This window comes from Neofelis nebulosa, chromosome 11 (genome assembly GCF_028018385.1).
Source record: "Neofelis nebulosa isolate mNeoNeb1 chromosome 11, mNeoNeb1.pri, whole genome shotgun sequence".
Classification (NCBI taxonomy): Eukaryota; Metazoa; Chordata; class Mammalia; order Carnivora; family Felidae; genus Neofelis; species Neofelis nebulosa.
The window spans coordinates 8,149,467-8,173,094 of NC_080792.1; the positions used below are offsets into that span (position 1 = coordinate 8,149,467).

General features: G+C 42.6%; 1 protein-coding gene across 1 annotated transcript in view; it reads left to right on the forward strand.

The window, feature by feature from the left end:
- The first annotated feature begins 6,944 nt into the window (after positions 1–6,944).
- The window catches only part of CD226 (CD226 molecule), an 88,434-nt gene continuing 71,750 nt past the window's right edge, over positions 6,945–23,628 (forward strand). The window contains 4 exon segments of the mRNA XM_058691840.1: positions 6,945–7,223; positions 13,919–14,866; positions 20,532–20,603; positions 20,858–21,196. Coding sequence (XP_058547823.1) covers positions 20,558–20,603; positions 20,858–21,196 — 385 coding nt within the window. The 5' untranslated portion in view covers positions 6,945–7,223; positions 13,919–14,866; positions 20,532–20,557.

The window sequence follows — 23,628 nt, forward strand, 5'->3', positions numbered from 1 at the left end:
TCTGTAGAATGAGATTGGGTAAGACTGAAGTCAGACCTCAGACCCTGGCCAGTGAGGGGAGAAGACCAGACCCTCACTGCTGTTCTACAGCTGGGATGGCATTTGCTTCACGTGATCTAATCAGGCATCACCTAACCTCCTGGATGCAGCCTAGGCAATTTTCTAGCTTCTCTTAAGGTTGTGGAGAAGAGGGTATGGCAATGTTTAGTAAATGCTTTGCTACTGTATATCATAGTCTCTTTTCTGTGGCAGAATAATAGGCATTGCAGGAATTAGAGCTCTCAAAAGCCCTAGTTAAATGCCCTTCTCGATGGCGACTGAAAGGTGAGCGAGGCCCCCGTTCTGACTCTTGGCAGGCAGGAGATGCCTGGCAGCAGAGAACCAAAGAACTGTGAAAGTTACGGTATGTTACCGCCTTCTCTTTTTTGTTTTCATTGAAATTTTTGTTGAGAAATTGTAGATTCAAATGCAGTTGTAAGAAATTATACACAGGGGCACCTGGGTGGCTCAGTGGATTAAGCGTCCGACTCTTGGTTTCAGCTCAGGTCATGATCTCAGGGGTTGGTGAGTTCAGCCCCACGTTGGGCTGTGCGCTGACAGCACAGAGCCTGCTTGGGATATTCTCTCTCTCTCAAAATAAATAAATAAATTTTTAAAAAAAAGATAGTACAGAGAAATTTCATATATTCTTTACCCAGTTTCCCCCCATGGTAACATCTTACACCATATAGTACAGTAACACAACCAGGATATTGACATTGGTATAATTTACTACATCATTCAGCTTTTCCCAGTTTTACTGGTGCTCATTTGTGTGGGGAGTACACATGTGTATCGTTCTATTATACTAAGCTGTATAAGATGTGTAAGTATATACTAATGCAAGAATATTGCATTAGGTTCTATACAACTTTATCATCTATGTGGGTTTTTATATCTACCATGACGGTCAACATACTACACAGTTCGACATGATGAGGAACCTTCCCATTGCCTGTTACAACCTACAGAGGCACTTTCTCCCACATTGCTTCCTATTTTTAACCCCTGGCAACCTCTAACCTATTTTAAAGTTTCTGAATTTCTTATATTTTGTCATTTCAAGAATGTTATATAAATGGAATATGTTCATTATGTAACTTTTGGGATTGGATATTTTTTTTTTTACTCAGAATGATTCCCTGAAAATTCACCCAAGTTTTTTTTTTTTTTTTTAATGTTTATTGCTGAGACAGGGCATGAGTGAGGGAGAGGCAGAGAGAGAGAGAGGGAGACACAGAATCCAAAGCAGGCTCCAGGCTCTGAACTGTCAGCACAGACCCCAATGCGGGGCTCAAACTCATCAACCGCGAGATCATGACCCGAGCCAAAGTCGGACGCTCAACCAACTGAGCCACCCAGGTGCCCTTTCACCCAAGTTTTTAAGTGTCATTTATGTAGTTTGATCCTTTTTATTGCTGAGTAATGTTCCATGACAGGGATGTATCAGCTACCTAGGTCTCTTATTTTATTTGGATTGATTATAAATCATATGATGTTCTAAATTTTGGGTTCCCTATTTTGTTGTTAGCATATGGAAGTGCTGTTAGTTTTAAAGTGTTGGTCTTATTTATTGCAAGCTTGCTGAACTCACTTATTCTAGAAAAATTGGTAGGTTTTGGGGGGTTTGCTACATAGACAATCATGTCATCTGCAGTTAGCAATAGTTTTATTTCTTCCTTTCTAATCTCTATGCCTCTGGTTTTTTTCTCTTGCCATATTGCAGTGGTTAGAACATCTAGTATTATGCTGTCTAGCAGCATGGGGAGCAGACTTCCTCACATTTTCCCCAAGTTTAGGGGAAAACATTCAGTCCTTCTAGCTACAGGTTTTTGCAGATGATCTTTATTACTGAGGTAATTTCCCTTTATTCCTTCTTTTTTAATTTCTTAATGTTTATTTACTTTTGAGAGAGAGAGAGAGAGCAGGAGAGAGTTAGAGAGAGAGGGAAACACAGAATCTGAAGCAGGCTCCAGGCTCTGAGTTGTCAGCACAGAGTCCGATGCGGGGCTTGAACCCACAAACTGTGAGATCATGACATGAGCCGAAGTTGGATGCTCAACCAACCGATCCACCCTATTTCCTTTTATTCCTAGCTTGCTAAGGACTTTTATTGTGAGTGGGTGTTAAATTTTGTCAAATGCTTTTTCTGTGTCAATCAATATGATCACATGATTTTCCTCCTTTAACTTGTTGATATTTTGAGCTATATGGATTTGATTTTCAAATAAGAAGCAACTTTGGACAAGTAAGGGAGTAGACTATGGAAGACTTAGCCAAGTCTCATAAATGAAAGCCAGTCTCATAAATGAGTCTAGTGCATAGCATTTTCCAAAGTATGTTCTGTGACATATGGTAATAGAGGAGACATAGAAATGTAATTTCATGGTCCATACTGGTTTGAGAAACTAGGTTAAACTAAATTTAATAGGCTCTTTATTTTTGGACTTGTCAAAGCCTTTACTATGCTGCATTGAGTGATTTCTGTATTTCAAAAAGGGGAATAAAGTGTGTAGAGTTTCCCAATCCAGTTTATCCACAAAATCCACATTTTCTGTAATGTCTGTGATAATTGGAGGATGCACTTTGGGAAACATTGCCATAGGAGATAATTTGTCCAATGAAAGTTTCTGACCTGGGGAAGAAAGTCAGTATGCTGTGGTGGCTCTTACACATGGAATTTTAGGCAGGTTTCCTAGCAGCTGAAGGATCAGTTTATTATCTGTTGAGGGGGGAAATAATCGGAGTTCCACCTGGTTGGGGGGAGGGTTGGGGTGGACACTGAGATGTGGAGGTGAAGACCGTGGGCTCTATAGTCAAGGATCTTGGTTCAAATCCTGGTTTTGCTCACCTAGAAGGAACAGGAACCATTGGACCAGTTACTTGCCCACTTTCTGCCTCAGTTTTCTCAAATACAATATGAGAATAGTAACAATTCCTTCTGAGGATTTTAGAAAGGTTTAATGATGAAACATGTAAAGTGTTAGAGAAGTAGCAGGGACATCGTCACCATCCAATAGTTGTTACCTGTGATGTTTGTAGTTGGAGGATTAAGTGAGATGATCAGAAAAGCACCATTACTCACAAAGTTGTTGTTAGGAAAGTAGGCTCAAGGGCAGCTGTCAGGTGAGTTAGGGGCGGGTGAGTCCGTGGTCCCACATTGGATGCTTTGAGGACCAGCATGGTGAGAATGCCAGTGGAGAGGTTGCCTTTAAAAATATTTTCTTGGACTGTTCATTATTTGGTGACTGAATATGAGGGGTTAAAAAAGAAGACTCAAAGGTGACATCAAGGCTGAGCCTTGGTGATAGGGAAGTGCATTCTGTAGCTGCCGGGAATTAAGTATGTTTTAAATATTAATGGGTATGAGCACTGGGTGTTGTATGGAAACCAATTTGACAATAAATTTCATATTAAAAAAATAAATATTAATGGGTAAGCCATATGATTTTGGCATTCTAGTTAAAAAATAATAGATATTTTAATATGTATTTTAACACGTACAGGAAAATACAGAGTTGCAGTCTGTTTATGCAAAAATCTGATATCTGATCAATGTTGTTAGGAGCGATCTGATTACACAGTTACACTACAAGGAGAATTATGTCCATGATACAACTTTGGGCTTTGAGAACATCTCAGCTTTTTATTTAGGGCACGGAAGTGGTAGAATGGCTCCTCAGAGGAAATTAAGAGAGAGAAAGGCATGCAGGTGCACAAAATGAAGGAGAAAAACAATGCAAGAAGGAAGAATTGAAAAGGTCCTTAGAGAAATCAATAAGCATAACTTAAAGAATGGAAGAATAGGAAAATGTGGTTGCAATAGCAGAGAGTTAAGCAAATGGGCAGCTTGGTAAAATGACTTAAAATAAGCCAAATGTATAAGGTTTAACACACTGTACACATAATTATGGACTTGACTCTGAGTTAGAATATAGCCCAAATTTGTTTTCATTTTATTTCTCATTTTTTGGTATAGTGCCTTTGGATCCTAACCTTTGGGAACCAAAGAGCCTAGAATACCATTACCAGAAGGTAGAAAGTGTAAAAACATTTGAACAGGAAATATTTTAATGAATTAATATTTTAGTTAGTAAATTAAATGTATGTGTATGCATTTGTGTATTGCTTAGCTTTAATTTAAAATTTCCCTTATTTCTATATCTGTTTTTTCATTCTTTTCCCCAAAATCATCTTTTCCATTAGCCCTCAGGATATCACAGCACTCAACACCATGAGTGAATTTTCTGAGATAATACTGTTTATTTTCTGTGCCAAATACTAAGGCTTGGAATAAACCAGAGTCACTGCTTTTGGGAAGAAAAAAGAAAATCAGTTAATTTGTATTTGGCTGTTGTGGTCAACAGAATAATGAGTCCTCGAAGATGTCCCTGTCCTAATCCCTGGAACCTGTGAGTATGTTTTGTTTTGTTTTGTTTTTTCATGGCAAAAGGGACTTGGCAGATATGATTAAAGTCAAGGACTCTGAGTTAGGGAGATTGTTCTGAATTGTACAGGTAGTCTCAGTACAATCCCAGGCTCCTTAAAGTGGAAGAGGAAGGCAGAGAGGTGAGTGGGAGGAGGTGAGACTAGGGAAGAGGTTCAGAGGTGTGGTGTTGCTGCCTGTGAAGACGGAGCTGGGGCCCTGCTGGCCCATTCACGGCTGCCTCCGGCACAGACATGTCAGACTTCCAGACAGACTCTGGCAGGGAGGCTGCTTCACACCTCCCGCCTACAAAGCCCTCACACCTGCCCACCACTGCCGGAGGATAACAATAAACATAAATTTAGAGACAGTGCGACATCAGTGGGTAGATATCAAATCCTACTTCTCTTTTGATTTCCAGATCTCATGCAAGTGCCTTTCATTGGCAAAATTGAACTTGGAATCCTGTTGGCATGGGTCTGGTAGATGCAGGCCTGGTGTTCCAGGTCCCTGAAAGAGAAGGGGTAATATGGAAGAAGACTGTGGTGCTGCTTGACCAGGACATGAGCTGGCACATGTGGTCAACCACAGCATCCTGTCTCCTCCCAGGTCAGAATGAGAGCCCTGTGGGGAGGACACTCATAATATCAAGGTCCTGATGGCCATCTTGGCACTTTTCTTCTCTCTTTAAATTCTGAAAACAAACTTGCAGAGTAAGAGTTGATCTGACTATAGTTATGATTGTTGTTTATTGAACACATGCTACATGCTAGGTGTTGCCCTCAGACCGGGGATACAGCTAGGCTGAATGAATACCCAGCTTTGCCTGAGACTGTTCTGGTCTTAGCACTGGAAGTCTGGTGTCCTGGGAAACTGCTTGGTCCTGGACAAACCAGGAGGGCTGGGCACCTTGGACACAACAGTGAACCAGGTAGTCTTTGCGCTCAAGGAACTCACGTTCAAGCTGGGAGGTCCAGAGACAGACACAAAGCTGAAAAAAAATAAACAAGAGGCACAATTTGACATACAGAGTGGCATCAATTTAGAAGTAATGTGAAGTATTTATTTATATACTGGTTCATCTGCTCATTTTGAAAAAGGAGATGGCTTCTTCTTTATCTAGAGGATGAAAGAGAGGGCCACCCCAGGACATCATTTTGCTTCCAGAATGATCACTGCTTACCTCCTTAGAGTGGGTATGCATAAAGCGGGGAGGTTCCCATTGCTCTGAGGTAAAAGAATGGAAGGACTGTCAGTCTGGCTTACCTAGCCTGCCCTTCACAGAACCTGGTGGCCTCGGGGACAGGGTTTTCAACCTTTCAAAGAGGCCACATGGACCAGGAAGAAGTGGATGGCGACTCTAGCCCTGCCCCTTTGAGAGTCAGCAGGGTCAGAAGCTTTCTGATGGGTAGGGGTAATCCTCATTGAGGGCTGAGTAAAAAAGACAACACAGCTTCCCAAGTGAGCTGACCAGGAGCGATGGTGGGCTAGACCCAGCCCCAGCACCTGGGAGCTCTCGCACTCGGTGGTCTTGGTCACTGCTGGGTCAATGGTAACCAGCTTGTCCAAGACTGAAGTGATCCGGGACATGAGACTTTAAACCCACAGCCAACTAGGGTGGCTTTCTGGATGAACATAGAGTTTATCATCCAAACTAAGACACTGGAAAGTGAAATAGAAGGCTATTGATAAGCTCTATGTTGGAGACATCCAGGGAGCCTGAGAGGTGCAGTCCCGTCCACATTAGACTATATCTGCTCCTGGTTCCAATTCCAGAAACTGTGGTGTATTGTGTGGCCAAGGCAGGAGACCTTCCCTTATCCAGGACCCTGCGATGGTGACGAACTAAGGGGACAATGATTGTGCTGAAAATGCTGACTAAACAGCTCAAATATAAGCTACATTACCCAACTACAGACAAAACTGTCCTCGGGGCACCAGCAATGCAGGGGACAGCTATCATGACAATAACAAAAGTTAGAAATTTGCAACAGAAATATCCAGCAAGTATCTATTTTAATTTAGGCACATATATGTTTTGCTCTGTTTGGGAAAGTTGAAATTCCTTTAAATGAGTTTGGATATAGCTGATACCAACAGTGCAAGAAGCCAACAAGCTTTTCAACACTTCGTGTCTTGGAGGGGCCCCAGTTGGGCCCCGCTAAGGGGGGGTTGCACTTGGCCCTGTAACACGAGGTTGGTGTTTGTTTGCCTGTCTGGGTGTCCCACTGAGGCTCGGCAGTCTGTGCTGCCACCAACGTGCTTGTGACTGTGGGCCCCGCAGCTAGTCCAGGATGGATTGGGGTTTGAATGCAAGTCCTCTGCAAAGCCCATACTCTTTTGTTAATGGGGGTAATTCTCACGCTCTCTCACTAACCGTAATGCAGAGAGAATGTTATCAAATAGGAAATAGAGGAGAAAGGAATGGAGTCTGTCCGGATGGCTGGAGGGCAGAGATAGTAGATCGTTCAAGCCCTTGTCCATCCACGGAGCATGGCTGTCTGCCACTTCCTGGGGTCACTTAGATTCCCAAAGAGGAACTTGGTTGTTAGCAGGCTCTAATGCTTGAGGTCAGGAGTCCTGAAAATGTTTGTGTAAGTATTTATTTCCTTGAAATCTTGAGACCGTCAGCAGAGGGAAGGATATAAATGAAGCAGGAAGATAGAGGACAGTAGACAAAGGAGCCCCGAGTTCAGCCCGCTGAGCCCCTGCTGGTGCTAAAACCAGCTGAGAAGTACGGTGCACGCTCTTACTCCAGGTACTGTTTTTCAGAATGACTCATTTACTGGCTTCTTTTTATGGGCATATGTGTGTTGAAAAAAGTTCTCTACTTAGGATACCATAGGTATTTTACATGTCGGAATATAGATCTGGATAGCCATGGGAGAGCAGCAGTGTCCCTCCTATGGAGTCACCACAGTTCATTAATTGAACCAGTCTGCTGGAGATGGTAATATTGATGTTTCTCAACTTATATTAAGAAAAATAATGCTACAATAAACACTTGTACATTTAAAAGCCAGATCTTTGCTAGATTGGCTGAATTTTTTCATCCTTAGGATAAATATCTTGAGGAAGCTTGGCTGGGTCAGAGGATTTAACAAGTCAAATTTTTTATATATGCTGCTTAACTCATGCCTATAGAAAATGCTTACCCGTTTACACTGACCCAGCAGCATCTGGCTATCAGTGTTTCCTCTCACCCTTGTTAACAACGGTCACTATCGTTCTCTTCATTTATGTTTGCACATGTGATGTGCAAAAATTAGTATGCCATTGTTTTACTGTTTGTTGATCATACCTGGTGAGATTAAATACTTTTTTACATTTTTCTGTTTGTATCTGCTCTTGTATGCATTGATGTTTAATGTCTATTGCCTGTTTTTCTATGGGTATTTGTGGGATTTTCTTGGTCGCTGATATTTAAGCACTTTACACTTAGAAAATATTACTGTTGTGTCTCATTAGTGTATAATGTTTACCATGTCGGAGTTGTGAATTTTTATGTAGAAAAAATTGCCCTGACTTTGGTATAAGATATATACACCTTAATATGTATGTATGTTAATATATTTTATATGTATGTGTGTGATGTCCAACTCAAGAATCCATCTCTGTCCTCGGGCTTATAAAATATATCCTCTAATTTTTAGAATATTTTTCTTTCTTTTTCCTATTTATTTATTTATTTATTTATTTATTTATTTATTTTTGAGAGAGAGAGAGAGAGAGAGAGAGAGAACGAGTGCACAAGCCAGAGAGGTGCAGAGAGCGGGAAAGAGAATCCCAAGCAGACTCTATTCTCTCAGTGCATAACCGACATGGGGCTCAACTCAGGAACCATGAGATCATGACTGAAATCAAGAGTCAGTCACCTGACTGACCCACCCAGGCACCCCTAGAATAATTTTCTTATTCAAATTATTAATAGATTTGAAATGTATTCTGCTGTAACAGGTGAGCAAATTGATCAGGGTTCTTAGTTGTAACTTCCCCAAGGACTTCCTTCTAAGTTGAGAAGGAAGCAACTTACTGAAAGGGTAGAGGACTCAGAGCAGGCTGCAGAATGAATGGGGCGGGGGAGAAGCTTGCTGAGCGCCCCTGGGCTTACCGCACTTCCTCCAGGGCCACCCACCAGACCTGGTGAGCACCTCCATCCCTGCAGCTGATGCTTGGGCTGGGGCCCTGTTCCCTGCTAGTGTGCACACCAGCACACCCGCTCCACTGTGTGCAGCTGGCTCTGGATTGCTGGGGCCCCGAGCCTGCAGACCTCGGGCCAGAATGGACCTCGTAGCCCTGGTGCTTTCTTGTTGCAACTCCCCAGGCTTCAGATTGGAATTCTTTTTATTTTTATATTTTGAGAGAGAGAAAGAGAGAGAGAGAAATTGTATGCGCACACGCACACATGTGCACACAGATGCATGCACACAAGCAGGGGAAGAACAAAGGGAGAGAGAGAGAGAGAGAAAGGGAGAATCCCAAGCAGCCTTCATGCACAGCCCCGAACGAGTAGGAAGAAACCATAGGGCTCTAACCCATGAACTGTGAGATCATGACCTGAGCACAAATCAAGAGTCCCATGGTTAGCTGACTGAGCCACCCAGGTGCCCCAAATTTGAGTTCTTAGGGTATAAATGTAGTTGGCAGAGCGTAGGTCCTACACCCAGATGCAAGCTGTAGGCCTCTCAAGCGGGTGTATACAGGTTGTGCAGCCCAGGGAAGGACCAGAGTCTACAAGGAGCTGACTTCAGCTTTTCCCACTGGTAAGTCAGTTTCTCTAATACCATCTGGTAGACAATCCATTCTTTCTCGGATGAACTGAAATGTCGTCGTTATCGTATGCTGAAAACCTGTACTTCTTTTTTTAACCTGCAATTAACTCCGGGTTTGTAAGAAAGAGGCTTGACAGCGTGACTTACAGAGCAACCATTCACTCTCTGTTCATTGCTGAAAAATCTTTTGCCATGTGACCTAATTACACTTTACTTAATGCAACTTTAATTAATTATGAGAAAACATTTTTACACATACATGAAATATCTACACAATCCTCATCAACTGGAACACTGGGTGACATAGAAAATTAGATGTTAATGTTGAAAAGAAGGCAAAACATTCACAGGAGACAAAGCCAGTTTAAGGAAGAGAGTATTTTATATTCCGTAATTATTTGAAGCATCCAAGAGAGTGAGGCTTCTTCTTTTCCAGAAGTATGTACGGGCCTCTTCCTTTGCTTGGTAGTACTCTCGATATTCTTCCTGAATGAGGCTTCCTCTGGCTTCTTGGGCAAGCTGACTTTCTGCCACAGATATAATTACTTCTTTCACTAACTCACTCTTTAGCAGGAGAGAATTCAGATGAAAAAGTTCTGTATTTGTGGTATGTATGATTTACTGCTTCTTATTTCAAGCCTGATTGTATTAGACTGGCGACGTGGTTTCTACAGATAGTCTTCCTGTAATGTGGCCAAATACAGGAACGTAACAGATTCCCTCCTGTCCTGTAGAGGTACACTTGTTTTGAAATCGTTGAAGGGATCCTGGTTTCCATTCAGATTGGCCATCTGGGCCACATAAGGTCACTAAGCCGTATTTATTTTTTAGGTCAGCAACACCTTTAATTCCTAACATTTGTATAAATGCAAGCATGCCATTTGCTCTAGTTGAATAAGTACCTACATTCTCCAGTGACAGAGTCTTTGGCTAGAGGTGCTCAGTGGGATGCCTTGCAGAGTGTTGTGTTTCTGGGTTTGTTAGTGGCATCTGCCTTATTCCCAGGATCTATGTTGGTGAACACATTTTCCTTATTTTCCATTTTCTTATGTTTTGACGTGACTGCCATTTATGATCATGGCAATAATGTCTTCTCATTGGAGAGGTAAAGGGGGGAGATTTTCCAATGTGTAGACCATGATGAACTCATGGCCCACAGGCGATTAATCCACTGGAGAAATACAGGGCGTTAGAGGCGGTGTGGAGGAGGGTGTTGGCCCAACAAGGCCCCAAGGGGAAAATTCTCTCAGATTTTCTTAGCTTCCCAGCATTTGGCCAGGACCGTGCATTCAGCCACCGTTTCACGGCATCAGTGTTCTTCGTTTGTCTAGTCACATTCGAATCTCTACCCCTGAAAATCTGTCATTCTTTGGGTCTGCTTTCGAACTATCAATTCTTATAGGATAAAACACTTTGTTTTAACATTGTAAGCTTTATCATACATTTTAATACCTGGTATGCAAAGTGCCTTGCTTCATTTTTCTTATTGGTAAAAATGCAATTTGCTCTTATGCATTTAAAGCTTTTGCTCATCAAGATCACCTTTATTCTGTGAACACTCATACACACAGACCATGCTAGATGCTGAGGAAAAGCACCTCACTGCCTCCACGGCCTCCACAATCTCTTGTAGAGTGGGGTCAGCAAGAACCTCATGAAGTCTTTCACAGACTGACCTACTCAGAGATGGAAGAGATTAGAAAACTTCAGGTTAATTAACATTTTTTTTTCAATGTGTTTTCCCCAAATTGGATCTTGTTATACAGGAACATAATATATTATCTTTTATTCAAGACTTATGTTACTTCATTAGATATGATATATAGATTTTGTATAATTGCTACGTATTCTTGAGGCACACTCATATGTGTATGTATATATATATATATATATATATATATATATACACATATACATATATACACACACACATATACATAGATATGTACATATATGTGTACTTTTTGCTAGACAAAATAAAGGTGTTGAGTCTTATAAAACGATTTTGCTAGACCCTTTATTTATTGTTTTATCAGTTTTTATTTGATTCTTTTGTATTCTCTAGGTTGACCATCTACAAGTAATAATAAAGTCAAAATAATTCCTCAGTATTTACAATTCTTATTCTTTTTTTTTTCAACCTATAATATCAGTTGGAACTTCCAGGACAATGTTAGATATTGGCAGTGACAGTGGTCATTCTTGTCGTACTTAGGAATTGAACTGAGCTGCTTCTAGGGTTTTACCATCAAGTCTGGCATTAGTTTCTAACCAGTTTTCCTTATTATGTTAATTAAATTCTAAAACTGCTCTGAGTTTTGTTTTGTTTTGTTTTGTTTTTAATCAGGAAAGGATATTTAAAGCTATCAAGCACCTTTTGGCATTTGCTGGATTAAGTTATATTTTCTTATGTTAATCATAATTGCCATTTGTTTATTGAGAACCCAATACATTGTTCTGTAGTATCTCTTGCTTCCTCATGGTGCTTTTAACTCATTCTTCTCTTCCCTGTATTTCCTAGACACTACTAGCTCCTTCTAGAGGCTGGGCTGGATTCAGGTTCAGTTGCTTTGGTGAGACATCTTTTCAGGTGGTGCTGTTTTCTTCTTGCTTTATCCCCAAATCCCCTGCTATCTATCTGGTTATACCACTTTAGTGAGGTTAGGGTTGATCAGGTATTATTAATCATCAGTATATTTTATTATAAAAAGTTCCCATTAACTTTTCACCTAATGGCTTTAGTATCCAGTAACAATTGTCACAATCTATTATTTTAATAGGAGTGACAAAATAGCAATTAAAAATAATATCTACTATTGTTTTTTCCACTCAGTAGCTGACATTTTTCTATAAAAAGAAACTTAGGTCGCCCTGAAATGCAATTTGTGCAGGAAAAGAAGGATAAACACTTGCTTTTCCCTTTACTTACCATGTGTTAGAATAATGAGTTGACGCCCTGGTGACCTCAGACAGGCAGGAGGTAGTTAATGTAATACTCCATCCAGTGATGTGATGACTTTAGCTGTGTTTCCTATTTCTGTCAACAAATGGTAATGTTAAAGAGTATTTTTACTCTTAAACTGTTGGAAGCTCCTTAATAAGGGTCACTAGAAAACACTGCAGGGAGGAATTTTGTTCATCTCTGTGAGCGGTAGATAATCTTCATTCTGTCCCACAAATTTGCCCTGTCTTCACCTCCATTTGTTCTCCTGGTTGGAACACTTAGGACAGCTGTTCTCTGGAGGTATAAGCAGTTTCGTTTGTCCCAGGATGTTTTTATTGCTTATTTTGGGATTCATTGTTGATCATGTGGTCTTTTAACATCTCCCCCAATTGCTCAGTAAGATTATGTAGCTTCACGTCAAGGAGGGCAATATTGCATTCCTGGCGCCAAGATACTGGGATGCCTATATACCCCAGGAGCAGATACAAGGCTAATTATTAGGTTCTTTATATTACAAAATTCCAAGAGCCCCAAGAAGGATAAAGAAACCAGAAGTGATGGACCCTACAGAGAAACAAGAAAAGCTGCCTCCATTTTTACTTTCTTAATAATAGCAATAACTTTATGATGGGATATGGGTGAAAGTGAGGATGATGATGGTGATGATGATGGTGTGTGCGTGTTTGCATGTGGGTGATGAATTAGGAAGCAATTATAAAAGATAGAGAAATTTAGGAAAAGTACCTAGCCTGTATAAATCTGGATTTATATGTCTGGGTGTAGGCAAAACCGGTTTTCAAGCCCATACGTGTAAGTGGCATCCAGCGTTGCAGTGAGCTCTGACATTCGGTGTGATGTGAATCATTTGGGTAGACAGCGACTGTTTTAGCTGATAGGTCTGAGGTTCCATTCAGGGCCCATTGAATCATTTTGAGAAAGAGTTGGCCCCAGTCGGGAACCTTTATCTTTGAGTTTGTCCTGCGAACGTCTTTGTGCCCTTTGGATCAAGGCTTCTTTTTGTCTTATTAATTGGAGAAATAGATGAGGCAAAAGAAAAGACCGCACACTGGAAACAGGATGGCTTCTGGATTGTGATCAGTGTAGAGACCACCTACTATGAAATTTCATAGGTAGAGTCCATTGCTTCACCTGCTTTCAACAAATATTGATCTAACAGATATGTGCCAGGCACCACGCAAGGCTCAATGGATAGGCTCAACAACACCTCATCCTCAACTTGAAGGGCCTTATTAGGCTCTCAGAAGAAATGCAGCAAATAAATGGACAGTTACAAAGGATGTGATGAGTGCTTCAGTAAGGATTGTCTGTGAACTCACAGAAGGAGGACTTACCCCGGCATGGGCAACCCCGTAAGGGATGTCTGAGCTGAGGCCTCCCTGTGGGAGGGGGTAAGAGAAGTCAAAGCAAAGGTACCCCATGTGCAAAGCCCCTGCCCTGTCAGAAGGTGTTCCCCAAAATGTACGATACTAGGTGGGTCTGGAGTGGAGGATGGGGGTGAGTGAAGTGTAAGACATGAGGTTGGAAAGAAGATAGAGATCAATCTTATCCAGTCTGGTAAGTCAGTAAGAAGTTTGGATATTCTTTTGAGGATGGTGAGGTATCCAAGAGAGTGACACGAGTCGGGTGTTTTAGAGGGATTCGTCTGTCCCACAGTACACGCTCAAAAATCATTTGTGCAATGACAGGCAGCTGTATTTTCTTCTTCCATGCTTTCAGACATGCGTGTGGTCCACAGAAGAGGCCAGACCTGCATGTGTGATGCACAGGGAGACGTGCGGGGCTGGCTGGCCCCCAGGAGTGCCTTTTCCTCTGCAGACGCCAGCCTCCCTGCCCAGTATTTCTGGGAATTACACGAACTCCAGTCCAACCACAGTCCCTCGTGGTGGTTTAACCAACAGGAAATCTCCATCACTTAGCAAATCAGAAGAGCAAATAAAACTCACCCCGTTTCCCTCTGGAACAACTTAGAACCGATTGCATTTTGAAGACAGAGAAGCTGCTAAACTTGCAGGAAGAGTTGTTAGCAAATGCCGACTTGTGCGGTTCCTGTGTCAGAGTGGGAGATTCAAACACAAAACCAAAAAGAGTATCTAGAAGGTAGGATGGAAACACACCTAGATAGGGGCAGCGATAAGAAGCCTCCTGCACTTCAGAGGCTTCTGAATATGAAGTGCTTTGATTGGCAGGAAAACAAATGGGGAAGAAAAGGCAAAGTAATTAACTGAAAGTTTTCGTGTGTAGTTTCAGGTTAGAACAGAGGATGAGAAACACATCGTTCCCCACGGTAGAATTTTAGGGGGGTGGGGAGGAGAAGGACAGAACTCCACCTGAGTGTGGAGTCAACCTGAAGAGCTACAATGGTAAAGATGCTTCCGGAAGCAGGTGCACTTCTTGGCTAGTTTTAATCCTTCAAAAAGCACTGCTTGGTGAGATAATTAATGCTTTGCTTCAGCCGCACCTGAAGGAGCTTTGGCGGAGAGAAGAGGCCAAGAGCTCTGGGCCCAGGGACAGAGCCCCAGCTGTTTCTCCAGTGCCCACCACGCGAGGAGAGCAGCAGACTGCCAGTGGAGAGCAGGGGCGAGGCAAGGAGGGCATGACAAACAGGAAGCCCTTAACCAGAGACACGTTGGGAAAGGAGAGAGCGAGCAGAACTCACGTCTCAAGGTAAGTAACCTGCTAGAAACAAGAGTCTCTGTGGCCCAGTTCACACTTGCAAGGTTAATCTTGTGCAGCGGAACGGAGGCCGTGGGTGACATGATGTAAGTAGCTTCGGCAGGAAAGGAGCTACGGAAAAAGCTGTAATTGGCTGGATGGCTGATGCTCCGTGCACCTGTAAATTCAATGATGGGCCCAGTGCAGGACGAGGGAGTCATTGAGGTCCTTTCTCTCAGTGTGTTTCTAGAAGAGTTGTATTTGTAGTAGGTTCTGATAGCATGGCTCTTGAGCCTCAGAAAAGTGAGCTCCTTTTACCCGTGTCTGCACCATTGGGCTTCACCTTCCTTCCTTCAAGCAAGACTAAGCAAGGATGAACTTAAGCAATCAGCGCTGCTCTCTAAGTATTTATTACCCTCGGCAGGGGTTGGTGAACTTGTTCCATCAGGGGTCACATAGTTACTATTTTCAGGTTCGTAGGCCACGCGGTCTCTTTGCAGCTCCTCATCAGAGCGCAGAAACGGCCATGGGCGATGTTTAAGCAAGTGAGCAAGGCCAAGTCCAACCAGACTATTGATAAAGGTCAGACAGTAGGCTGGACTCAGCCCCTGAGCCATAGTCGGCAGAACCCTGCCCTGGAAGGTCTCTACTGAAGGCAACCTGAGGTCTCTGCTTTGAATGGAAGTGAGTCCTTAACAGACGGTCCCTCGACAGTGACTAACTCCTGGGGCGGCTCTGTGACTTGCCGAAGTCCTAAGGGCATGGTGGGCTGAGGGAAGCCACGCGTCCCTTGTTGGAAAGATTCTCTTACGGAGACGCTTTGAGGCAGGGAGCGGAGCCCTGTCGAAGTCTTGTCGGCACTCTGGGCCTCCCGACAACAAGAACATCCCAACGTCTCAGCCAGAGATGCACAAACCTCACATCCGGGAACAAAAGGGCGGGAACAAAGGACCCCACACGCTCAAAACTCTTCTAAGCCTCAGTCCCTTCTTCTCAAAGTCTAGCGCAGGCTTTGTGTTGGGCAGACCCCTTGCTCTCCAGCACTGTCAGTAGGTGTCCAAGCAAGTGTGGAACGACAGCAGAGGGGAGCGGCTTCCCCGCCACCCACGTCAGGTGTTCCTGCAGGAGATGGGGTGGGTTACCTGCGTGGGGAGTTGAGGAGAGACCAGAATCCTCCCAATGATCAGAAAAGGCACAGACGTCGGCGAAAGCAGAACATACTGCAGACGGCGGAAGCAACGAGGCTGCGGAGACAGAGAAGCGTCTGCCCGTGTCGACAGCCCGAGGGAAGGAAACCACATTATCTGAAGGTGGTCACCCCGCCCGGGTCACCCAGGAGCATGCAGTGGAAGGCGGACTTGTGAGATGAACTCATACTTATGTGGTTAGCTGGGACATGTGCGACAGGGGAGGAATCTGGTAATATTTTGATTAATGACTTCCTTGAGGATGAAGCTCTTTTGTACAGAACAGCTCTATTAGAAAGAAAACCTCAAGCCAAAATTCCTTCATAAATCATGCAAAAAATGGCTCGCTACACCACAAAAATAGCTCAAGCACAGTCTCTATTTGTCTTTGGTTAGATGCTGATGAATAGGGCTCGTCCTTAGCCAGCTTGTAACGGCCCAACTCGGCCACAGGTCTTTCTGCGCCTTTCATGTGGATCCGTAGCCTCCGGGTCCCCCGACTTTAGTCACCTCAGAGTGCAAGCGCCCGTCCGCTCTCTCCGCCTCTTGACCAAGTTGGCTTTGGACGCCTTGGGAATGAAGGGGTTACTGCAGGCTATTGTCAGTTCATCCCCCTTTTCTCCTAATGCTCCAAAAGCCCTGATTCTTTGCTGCCGGGGGGCAGGGGGTGGGTGGGCATGGAATTCATTGAGGGTTGTAGGAGCCCGTGAGAGTGGATGATGCTATGTTACATCTAATGTCTGGTAGGATCCCTGGTCGGTTGGACACATCTGCTGTGTCCCTTTGTCCCTCTTACCTCTCTACCTGCTCCTGTACTAGCCTTACCCAATCCTGACCACACACACACCATGTATGTATGTGTATATGTATATATATAGCATTAATACAAATAATGTTTTGACATTTGGTTAATAAGCACTTAGTGATTCCTTACATCATAAATCACGTATCTGACAACTGGACTGCATTCTGTGTCATCTATTTCCATCTGTTGGAAAGTTGTGGCACAGGTGTGCGACAGGGCTCTATTCTCAGCATGTCCCGTGAGGCTCAGTGCGCGTTTGTGGCCCAGGGTGGTTGAGGGGCCACGTGATATCAATGAATGCAAGGCCAACAGCAAAATCTTTCTAACTGGAAAGACCCGAGGTGAATCTGCATTCTTGCTGTTCTTATTGAAGTGAAATCCGTACATCCTAAAATTTAAGGGCACAATTGAGTGGCATTTAGTACATTCACCGTGTGCTGCAAATACTGTCTTTATCAAGTTCTAACACATTTTTATCATCCCTGAAGAAAACCCCATACCTTATGCCGTCACTCCCCATTTCCTCTCCTTTAAGCCCCAGACAATCATCAATCTGGTTTCTTTCTTTACAAATTTACCTATTCTGGGTATTTTATATAAATGTAATCTTGTAATTTGAGCCTCTTTGTATCTGCCTTCTTTCACTTAGCATGATGTTCTCAAGGTTCATTCATGTCACAACAGGAATCAGTATTTCATTCCTTTTCATGACTGGGTAATATTCCATTGTGTGGATATACCACAATTAGCTTATCCATTCTTCTGTTGCAGGACATTTGGGTCGTTTCCACTTTCCGGCTTTTGTGAATAGAGTTGCTATGAAGTTTGGTGTACAAGTATTTGGGTACTTGTTTTCTGTTTTTTTGGGGGGGCATAAACCCAGGCGTGAAATTGCTGGGTCGTACGGTTATTGTGTTTTAACTTTTTGAGGAACAGGCAAACTGTTTTCCACGGCAGCTGCGCCATTTTACATGCCTACCAGCTGTGCACAGGGAGCTCACCGCTCTACATCCTTGTCGACACTATTATTTTCCTTAGTTTTGATTATAACCATCCTAGTGGGTGGAATGTGGTACCTCTGTGGTTTTCATCTGCATTTTTCTAATGACTTGTGACGCTGAGCATCTTTTCATGTGTTTGTCGTCCGCTTCTGTATCCTCTTTGGAGAAATGTGTATTCAAGTTTTTGCCTGTTCTTAAATTGGGTTCTTTGTCTTTTTGTTGTTGAGTTGTAAGAGTCTTTTATATATTCTGGATCCTAGACCCTCATCAGAAGTATGATTTGCAGAAATTTTTTCCCATTCTTTAGGTTGTCTTTTCACGTTATTAATAGTAAGAGATACTAAGTATTTTGAACGGTATAGACCATGCAGTGTCTGTCGCAAGATCATTCTAGGTACTGTGTGTGTGTGTGTGTGAAGGGACACAGGTCTGTGGCAGCACTTGGTGGGTGCAAGAGGGGAGCAGTTAGGAGGACACTTTCTTGAGGGCTTCGGGAATTCTCGGGACTGAGTCTAACTTAGGTTTTATAGCTTTATTTTCTGTCAGTACCTATCAAGAGGAAGTTCTGTAATTAATATTTGATAGATGGAATTAATTTTCTTGACTCAGATATAAATCCTCAGTGCTCTTGCCATCTCAATCCATTCTCCACAGGCATCCAGGCTATCTTTCAAAAATGCAAAACTGTCCACATCACTTCCCTCTACGAGATATTTAGTGACTCTGTGTTGCTGTCAGAGTTGTGATTATTTATGCCTTAGACATGTGTCCCAGGGACTGTGCTTGGTGCTGGAGTTACAGATGTAAGCTGGATGCCGTGGCTTCTGATGGCCAGGTTTGAACTCCTCCCTGGGTGTCCAAGATACGTTCAATCTAGACCTGACATAGTTTTTGTCCCTTTCCCACCCCCTAGACCACAGTCACACCATTTCCTGAAAATGTCCTATGTTGTCACACCTTTATCTCCTTCTCCTTCTTCTCTACTTGTAAAGTGTGAGGTTGGAAAGCCCAGAACTGGTGCTTTTTTTTTTTTTTTCCTATGAAACCTTTCTGAATCTATTAGAATGAATTGTTCCCTCTCTAGGCTGTCATAAAACTTGTTCAAATTTGACTTCTATAGAATTATCAGGTTTTATTATAATAGACTACCTCTGCAATCTGTCTGAGCCAATATATTACTGTGTGACTTGAGGGCAGAGACCAAGTCTTTCTCATACTTGCATTTCCAGGGTCTAAGCAGGGTACCTGGCACAGCTCACTAATATTTTGGACAGATTGGTTTTTCTTTTTTTTAATTACTTGCAAAACAGAGATACCTCATCTGACTTCATCGCACAGCTGTTATGGGTGCAAATAATACTGTAGATGTGAAAGGTTTTGGCAAATAGAATGCTATGCAAATATAAGGTGGCAGTACACAGTACTATATGTATTCAGCAGAGTTTTGTGCTGCTGATTTCTTGCTTCTTGAAAAAGTTCCCACGTGAGATACTCATGCTGAGCAGTGGACATCTACTGATAGACTTTGGGACTGAATCCAGAGGTTCAGAGTTGACCTTAGGCAACATGGTCTTTAGTCATTCATGCTTCCCCTTCTTGCCAATTCTTACCCACCTTCTATTTTGACCCTCATCAGGGCTAAATGCATTCATATAACTCCTCTCATTATAGAGGCAATAATGCATTTTTTTTTTGATACTGACATGGTGATAGGTTCCTAACAAGTCCTTAAGAAACCAAACTGATATTTTACATGAAAGGGAAGGGAACAATGATGAACTTAAAAACTCAGTCACATTTTGATATTGTACAGAATTCTATAAGATGTAACCCTTGGGGAAAACTGGGTCAAGCCTACCTGGATCCTCTCTGTACTATCTTTGCAAATTACTGTGACTCTATAACGATTTGAAAATTAAAAGTTAAAAAAAACACCCACAGTGGTAGATTTGTGTCTCTCCTGAGCCACGATACTTTTGTATCTTTAGGGCCTTCCGTGGTCCCTTCGTCACCTCCAAAGCAAATGCCCGAGGTCAAAGAAGAGGTAGAAGTGAAGGGAAGGCCAAACCCAGCAGCAGTCCACACGGGTGGAGCCTTCTAGCCTCTGGAGCCCGAGGCCCCTCCCCCTGCCCTCAGTCTCTGCTCCAATGTCAAGTTCTCAGTAAAGACTTCCTGGGCCTTCCTGTCTAAAAGGGTAACACTCCCACCCGCCTTGCCTTATCCCCACTTTCCTTTGTTTTCCCTCATGCACTCGCCACCTATAACTTACATATTCTACTTTTTTATTTCAGTTTCTGTCTCCTCCCACTAGAATGTAAGTTCCATGATGGCAAGGACTTTTTTTTTTTTTTTTTTTTTTTTTTTTTTAATTTACTGTTGTATCCTTATTGCCTAGAGCAGTGTTTGGTAAAGAGAAAGCCCTCAGCCACTCTCTGATTTGTTCAATGAATGAATCTTTGTAGAAATTAAAAGCTTGAAAATAAGCTATTTCCCCGAGAGAGAAGTGATTCAAATCTGCTCATCCCTTGTGCGAGAGCAAACCTGACTTTGAAGCTAAGACCTTTTTCCTGTGTTACACTTCAGAAAAAGAAGACACTAGTGATAATATCTGAGAGGAAGGAAGCAGTGTATCGTGCTGGGCCTCTGCCTGTAACATTATAAAAATTGTCTTTTTTTTTTAATAGACCAGTCTCCCAAACGGTTTCCAGAGATGGATTATCTTGCTTTCTTCTTGGCTCTTGTTCACATATACAGAGGTAAAGATAATGTCTTCATTTAAAAAATTTACTTCTTTTTTAGTCTTATAGCATGGCATGTTTAGAATTTATAATGCTCTTTATTCGGCTCAGATAATTTCTCACTTGGTTCAGGAAACCTACAAGTTAAGTTAGAAACTGTTAGCCATTTGCTATCTTGCTAGGTCTTAGAAAGCTTAGAATAAGCTTTAGGGATCTATTTGGTGTTTTAATCATCAAGCCTAACTGAATAAATGTGATGTTGTGTGTTTCAGCTCTATGTGAAGAGATGTTCTGGGACACGACTGTTAAACTGGCTGAGAATATGAGTCTAGAATGTGTGTACTCATCACTGGACACCTTAACCCAGATGGAGTGGTTCAAGATCAATACCACGGACAGAGAGTCCATAGCCATATTCAGCCCTGCCTATGGTGTGATTATAAGAACACCCTATGCTGATAGGGTTTACTTCTTAAATTCTACCATGGCTCCTAATGATATGACCCTGACCTTCCATAATGTCTCTGAGGTTGATGTTGGCTACTACTCCTGTTTACTTCATACTTTCCCATATGGGCATTGGGAAAAGGTGATCCGGGTGGTTGCATCAGGTAAGTGGACATTTTATTTACCCGTTTACCCATCTACAGCATTTGATTCCTAAAGCCCATGTAGAAGCTATGAAATGCTTTATCATGTTTTCATGGTATTTTCCAATTTCACTTCTAGATCTTATGATATCGTTGCTCTAAAGAAATTCTGTGAATTAATTTCATCTTTGTTCATGTGCTATCATTTCTGAGTAGAATAAAACCTCACAGATTTGGGTGTATTCGGGGAAAAGCTCAGGTTTGTACTGTCTCAGCCATGACTCAAGCCTAGATTTAACTGATGTTGGCAACGTTTGGGTTCGGCAGCCGGGCACCTCCCCTTCTGCACGTCTTTCCAGCAATGGGATGCGGCTTCCTTCCACCAGGCACTCCGAGCTGGCTTCAAACCCTTTCTGTAACACCAAATCTAGACTTATTAGTGAATCTGAGCAGAGTTCATACGCTGGCGTCATTTTTAGCTTCATGCAAATTCCACAAGAGAGGACCCGTCAGAAATTGTGAAGTGTCATTTCAGAAAGAATCGAACGATCTCTTGGATATTTTCTGCTGTGTCTGTCAGGGTCTGTGGTTTGGTGCGTGGTGAGTTGATCCTTCGAGTAATAGCCACATGGATTGGGTGTGCTATATGAGAAAAACGTGGGTTTCCTAGCCTTTGCTTTCTATATGACCTTATGTTAGCTGTTCGATCCCTCTGAATCTCAGGCTTCTGAATAGCAAACTGAGTTAATAATACCATTCTCTTTGTTGAATGCCTTGGGGTTCATATGGTTAAAGAACTTGGCCTATGGTAGTCAGGGAATGGTAGGTATTATTATTGTAACTATGATTATTTCCTGTGTTTTTGATACAAAATAACTATGAAATTTTCAGATGCCAGCAATAGTCTAGAGAAGGAAATATTTTGGAACTCTGTGTTTCTTGTCTGGGGCCTCTAAAATTATATCCCAAGTGGACATTCAGCAGAACACATTATGTGACATCTGCTAGAGTGCTTTCTTTTTAAGGGATGCATATTACAAAAGGACAATTTATGATATTGCGTAAGGGATAGCAAATGGTCGGAAGGTAAGAAAATTTCCCATGTGATAGTTTTTTTTCTCTGTAGCTGTAGCTAAGCTTAAAAATGTGCACAAGTGAAGCTTACAGAGTGTCTATTAGCAAAATCTCTTTAGTGAAAGACTTGCCACTGAACTCCTCATTCGCTTAGCAGTCAGGTGTGAAGTCCTGCCAGCCAGTTTTTAGTGCATCCACCACTTTTGATGAGCCGTGCAACGAGAGAGTTGGAGTAGCTCTACTCTTAAAGGAAAGGGAGCTACTGGGTACCCGGCTGGAGCCACCGAGGCCAGAACGAGATGGGATCCCCCCAGCCTGCGTGTGGCAAGCTTTTGCAGTTCGGGTCCCAGATCAGGTATCCCAATTTCTGTCAAGGAATAATCAATGCAAAACAGGTAGACTAGAGGCGCCCGGGTGGCTCAATCGGTTAAGTGTCTGACTTCGGCTCAGGTCGTGATCTCAGGGTTTGTGAGTTCGAGCCCCGCATCGGGCTCACTGCTGTCAGCACAGAGCCTGCTTCGGATCCTCTGTCTCTCCCTCTCTCTCTCTGCCCCTCCCCTGCTCTCTCTCTCTCTCTTGCTCTCAAAAGTAAATAAACATTAAAAAAGAAAAAGGTAGAACAATGGTCACCAAGCACGGGGAGGTGGGGAAATAGGGAGCAGTTGTCAGAGGATACCAAGTTGCAGGTACGTAGGACAACTCCACCTAGAGATCTAAGGTGCCCATGAAGATGGAAGTTAATAATATTGGACTGAATACTGGACATTTCCTAAGAGAGTAGATTTCAGGTGCTCTCACCACAGAAAATGGTAACTGTGAGAAGATACGTAAATTAGTTTGATTATAGCAGTCGTTGCATGCTGTTCACATATGTTCATCCAATCACTGTGTCGCGTGCCTTAAATATATAGAATAGTAATTTGAAAAGAAAAACACCAACAGCCAGTTTGGCCTCTTCTGAAAGTTTAGGACAGAGGCTAGAGCTCAGATGTGGAGAACTAAGTTGTGATTGCCAGACCAAGATAGGGTTTTTAGTGTCTGTCATGTGTGAACAGTTTCGGCAATACTTTTCCTCCTTTTATCATCCAGATATATCGCTCCTGCTATTTTTGTGAGGTTAGGAAAAGGCAGGTCTTTGCCTTCTCGGGCTTTTTCAAACATAATGCTAGGATTCTCAGTCAATCACTGGTGAAAGAAAGGAGTACCCACCTATCCACCTGGTTGAATTCTTCATGATGGTTTCCTTTTTTTTTTTTTTTTTAATGTTTATTTATTTTGAGAGAGAGAGAGGCAGGGAGGGAGGGAGAGAGAGAATGAGAGAGAATGAGGGAGAGAGAGAGAGAGAGAGAGAGAGAGAGAGAGAGAGAAGCACAAGCAGG